This window comes from Phaseolus vulgaris, chromosome 2 (genome assembly GCF_051622355.1).
Source record: "Phaseolus vulgaris cultivar YP4 chromosome 2, ASM5162235v1, whole genome shotgun sequence".
In the NCBI taxonomy this organism is placed as follows: domain Eukaryota; kingdom Viridiplantae; phylum Streptophyta; class Magnoliopsida; order Fabales; family Fabaceae; genus Phaseolus; species Phaseolus vulgaris.
Window position 1 is genome coordinate 11,522,122 of NC_143499.1, and position 5,144 is coordinate 11,527,265.

Below are 5,144 nucleotides of genomic sequence, written 5' to 3' on the forward strand. Positions count from 1 at the left end.
GATTTTACATTTAAATTAGCCCATTAAATAATCTCTATATTTTAGTAAATATTATCTAAATAATAGGATAAGTATTAGAGTTTCCTTATTACAATGATATTATCTAAGTGTACATAACAAGTTTATTTAACAACATGGCTTAGAAGAAAATTGTTGGACTATTTTGGTTTACCATTTTACTATCTGTCACCTACTTTTTTATATATTCATTTCCTAAAAGTAACGGAGGTTTTCAAACCATCGGAAATAGCGGTGGTTCTCAAACTGCTAGAAATAGCGGGGTTTTCAAACTGTCGAAAATAGCAAGGGTTCTCAAACCGCTGGGAATAGCGGAGGTTCTCAAACCGCCGGAAATAGCAGGAGTTCTCAAACCGTTGGGAATAATAGGGGTTCTCAAACCGCTAGGAATAGCGGGAGTTTCAAACCGTCGGTAATGCCGGTAATCAGTTAGCGAGACTGGATCTTTCAGAGGAAAAACAAACCGTGGGTAATGCACTTAACGGGATTAAAACCGCCAGTAATATCAAATATAACCCGTTAAAAATATTTTTTTTATAGTGATAAAATGTTTGAAAAAAATATATATATGACCCTTTTTCTCAAACGAATTATATTTTAGAAAACAGCACTAACAACAAAAAGTATTTTTTTAATTAAAGGAAATGCCACGATGAGAGGGACAAAACATCATGGATGACCCTACATATCTTTTGTACAAGGAATCTATCATTAAACCAAACATCATCGTTTAAAAATGGTGACATGCATTTATCAAATAACAGAATACTAAACCAATTTCAAATCTAAATTTGTTTAAAATTTAATTATCTTATAAAATTAGTGGATACTTTTAATTAAGTTTTTATTAAAAAAATTATTTTATTAAGTGTCTAAAATATTTTTTTTATCTAAATATTATATCGTCGGTTTTGTTTGACATGGTTTTATTTTCATCGTTATGTCTCTAGCTCATCAATAATCAAGTCGGACAAGATTGAAAAAGAAAAGAAATATATTAATCAAGAAGTTGGAAATGAAAAAATAGAAATAATCGTCATGCTATTTCATTATCAGAAGAAACAAAAAAAATATTTTGAATGCTGTAGAACAATTTGTTTTACCAGATACTTAATTGAAAACAATCATTAGTAATTAAAAGTTGTTAAGCTTTGATTTCATAACCTAATGTGTAAAGTTATTATTAAGATTGTAACCAACTATAGTGTTATATTAGTAAATGGTAATAAGCAGAAAGCATTATAAAATCAAATGGGAAGTTAATATATATAAATAAATGAGGCAAAAGGTGTTGGATATGATTGGGTATGAAACCAAGACCAATTGGGTATGAAATCATTGTGTTTCCTTTATAATTTCTATTTAAAGAGATCATTATACTTGTAATTGGTAGTAATTGGTATGCAATATGACAGAATGAAAACTTAATAGTTGCCTATGTGGATGTAGGTTGCAGTTGACAACCGAACCACGTTAAATTCTGTGTTAATAGTTGTCCGTGTGGATATAAATTGCAGTTGGCAACCAAACCACGTTAAATCCTGTTGCTTTCCCATACTTTTTTCCATAAAAATGTTAAGCATTTTTCCACTCTCCATAAAATAGTAGTCCAATGATTTCATTTTATGGTAAGTAATAAGTGTGTTAGTATTTGTACGTATAAGACATAATTATGAAAGACTTGTCGATATCTTGAAGAAAACCCTATCATCACTCCTTTTCCTTTAGTTTAATGCACATCAAATCATATTTTTGTGGCAACAAAATTAGACAGTGGGTCCACTGAAAACTGGACCACCCAATGCTTGGAGTGTCTTCTTTCAAGAAAATGGAGCACGTTTAAAGGTGACTGTAAACTGACTTTGCACTAATGTCTAGAACCTGATTAGTAAACCTTTGCTTCCAAGATGCAAGGGGAAGGATGCGAAAACGGCTGCAACAGTTAAGAAGTTGTTATTTGCCCTTTAAGTATCAAAATTGATATAAAGAATCACATTATTTTTGTATAGATGATAGGAAACATAAAGAAAGCAAAATATGATTATATTAAATTCAAAACTTTGTTTAGAAAGGAACAACCCAATTGTATCACCAAGACGTTGGTTAGTACTTATTTTGAGATTAAGTACTAAAGATGTGAGTATATTATTTATTTTGAGAAAAACTTTATCATTTCTAATTTTATGCTCTGGTTTCATAGAAGATAAACAAATATTGATGTTATATAAAGTGACAATAAGAAAGAAGATATGATCTGAGACAGAGAAGGTGGGAGTGACTGAGAAAGAAATGACAAGATTGGTGAACGGAACAGGCAAATTACTGCCATTTGTGGGAATGATGGTGGCTATGCTAACTCAAAGTGGCAGCATGGTGGTAATCAAAGTTGCCATGATTGATGATATCAACAAATATGTCATGGTTGTTTACACTTTTGCACTCTCCACAATCTTGCTTCTTCCCTTTGCCTTGTTTCTCCACAGGTTCTCTTTTTCTTACATGGAAGCAAACATATTATACACCTTTGTTTCAAAGTTTAACACAAATTTCTTTTGTATAATTCTCACTCCACCTTCCTTATCTTTACCCTTTTCATTGAGTAGGTCAGAACGTCCTCCTCTCACCTTCTCTGCACTTTGCAGCTTCTTTTTGCTTGCATTCTTTGGGTTAGTGTTTCTTTTTCTAACTACTACCTTGCTTCTATATGCACTCACCAGTTAATTATCATATTTTTGTATTTTCCTCGTCTTTTAAATTAGGATGCCTTGCTTTTTGTATTTGTCAGATTCTAATGTCAACTTTTCTTTTATTATATTCATTCATTCATGTGTTCCTTCATCTCAGAAATGAGAAATATTTAGTATTTTACTGTGCAGGAGTTCAGGAACTATAACGGCTTATGTTGGAATAGAACTGAGCTCGCCTACACTTGCATCAGCCCTTCTTAATCTCGTTCCAGCTATCACTTTTGTACTTGCTCTCATTTTCAGGTAGTTTTTTGCTGCTATAATTGTGACTTGGTTCTACTCAACTTGTAAACATTAGGATGCTTGTTTCTACAAGATTTTAGAGTTTGGTCACTAACCCAAGTCTTTAAAACCGGCTTTATAGTATAATTTTATTATGTATTTAGTCAATATGATATATTCAACAAATATATCTTCATACATGGAAAAGCAGCATGACAGATAATATTTTAGTTTTGATTTTGAGCTATAATCAGTGACCTGATATGATCAATGTAGTAGATAAGACTTTGTTGTTGTTTTAAATTGCTGTTGTGACTGAATTTCAATTAGAGAAATTGTAGACTATTGCGGGAATGGTAGCTAATGTGGCTGTAATCATGATTGAAAAGATATTAAAGACTACAAATGGTAGCTGTAATTGCAATTCTGAAGAAAGTTAAACAGATATCTGCTAAACTTGTGATTGCAGTACTGTAAACTTGTACTATCTAAATTGAATGGTTCAGGATGGAAGAAGTACATTGGAGGAACTCAAGCAGCCAAGCTAAAGTGTTAGGGACAATAGTATCAGTTACAGGAGCACTTGTTGTGATACTTTACAAGGGTCCACTTATCTTTAAGGCATATTGGTCCAACTTTTCTAGCCACATACTTAAAGTTTCGCCACAGCTAAATTGGATCTTGGGAGGGATATTTTGTGTTGCAGATTCACTCTTTACTTCCATGTGGTACATATATCAGGTTGCTTTTCCCTTTTAATCAAACACTCTTAACCATGAACATAAATGGCTTGACTCATTTTTCTATGCTCACATTCTAGATTGTGAGTAATTTATGAGACCAGTTTGATTTATTATTTTTCCTTTTTGGTGCTAAATTTCAGTCTTCGGTATCAAAGAAATACCCTGCTGTAACAGTGATTGTATTCTTCCAACTCTTATCTTCAACCATGCTGTGTGGAGTATTTGCCTTAATTGCTGTTAGGGATCCAACTGAATGGAAGCTCAACTTCGACATAGGGTTGATTGGCATTCTATATCAGGTGGCAAATGAAAACCAACCAGATTAAAATGAAACACTGAAAAACATTTAAGTTTGTATTTTTTATTTTAAATTTTATGAATGATCAAGAAATAAAAATTATGATTGGTATGAGAAATATTTATTACAAAAATTTTAAAGGTATGTTTAGTATTTGGTGGTTGTGGTTCCTAACCTTAATGGTGATTGTTAATAGGCAATAGTTGCAACAGTGATACGTTACCTGCTATGCACATGGTGCGTCCTTAAAGCAGGTCCTCTGTTTTGTGCTATGTTCAAACCTGTGGGAATCATTTTCACCGTTTTCATGGGTGCAATCTTTCTTGCAGATGATTTCAGTCTTGGAAGGTAAAATTTGAATGCTAAAGATTAGAGAAAAATACTCATTTAAATGGATGTCAAAGTTTAGCATTTGATTGGTGATAAAAATTTGTGATGAACTTTTTGCAGTTTGATTGGTGCGGTTATAATCGTGGTAGGGTTTTATGGTGTATTGTGGGGGAAATCAAGAGAGGAGAATGAGATTGCGAAAGGGGTTGAGAACTTGGAGTCATCATGCCATAATGTTCCTTTATTGCAAAATAGGAACAGGTAGGTTGAATATTTGACGTGGAGAAGAATGTAATCGCTTTTATACTATGAGAATACTAAGAGAATAATATGAGAATGCAATTTTTTTCAGGTTTCTGTTTCTGTTTTTGTGGTGTGTAGTATTTGCAGCAGCTGTTGCGATTTTTTTCATATACCAGGTTTTGGTATTAAATATTTTTTTGTCTTAATCTTGGGCTTGAAAAAAATTAAAGCCCACAAGTCAATGTGAATGCTTGTGGGGCCGTGTGATTTATCGGAGGAAAATAGTTTTTTTACATCCAATGTTTCACCTTCCAACTCAACAAATATTAATATTTTAATTTTTTTAATTTTAAAAATTACTTTAATATTTACATTTTATTTATACTTTTATTAAGAAATTTTTTATTTTTTTTTAGTGTAAAGTAGAGCCGGATATCAAAATATCACTAAAATGAATATAAACAATTGTGAAGCAAATATAAATGTCATTTATAGATGTCTATGATTTTTTTTTGGAATTAGTCATGTCAATAGGTGCATCAT

At 32.0% G+C, this 5,144-nt stretch overlaps 1 protein-coding gene across 3 annotated transcripts; it reads left to right on the forward strand.

Moving 5' to 3' along the window:
• Positions 1-1,884: 1,884 nt before the first annotated feature.
• Positions 1,885-4,706, forward strand: LOC137810643 (WAT1-related protein At3g28100). Of its 3 annotated transcripts, XM_068612028.2 has the most exons (8): positions 2,014-2,120; positions 2,219-2,501; positions 2,622-2,684; positions 2,895-3,008; positions 3,494-3,728; positions 3,871-4,029; positions 4,225-4,376; positions 4,479-4,706. In XM_068612028.2, the coding sequence occupies exons 2-8, from the start codon at positions 2,308-2,310 to the stop codon at positions 4,621-4,623; spliced, it is 1,062 nt and encodes a 353-aa protein (XP_068468129.1). In that variant the 5' UTR covers positions 2,014-2,120; positions 2,219-2,307; the 3' UTR covers positions 4,624-4,706. The 3 variants fall into 3 exon arrangements, with proteins under 3 accessions (XP_068468128.1, XP_068468129.1, XP_090154395.1); XM_068612027.1 differs by having other exon boundaries at positions 1,885-2,501; XM_090298269.1 differs by lacking the exon at positions 2,014-2,120 and having other exon boundaries at positions 2,219-2,684.
• The last annotated feature ends 438 nt before the right edge of the window (positions 4,707-5,144 follow it).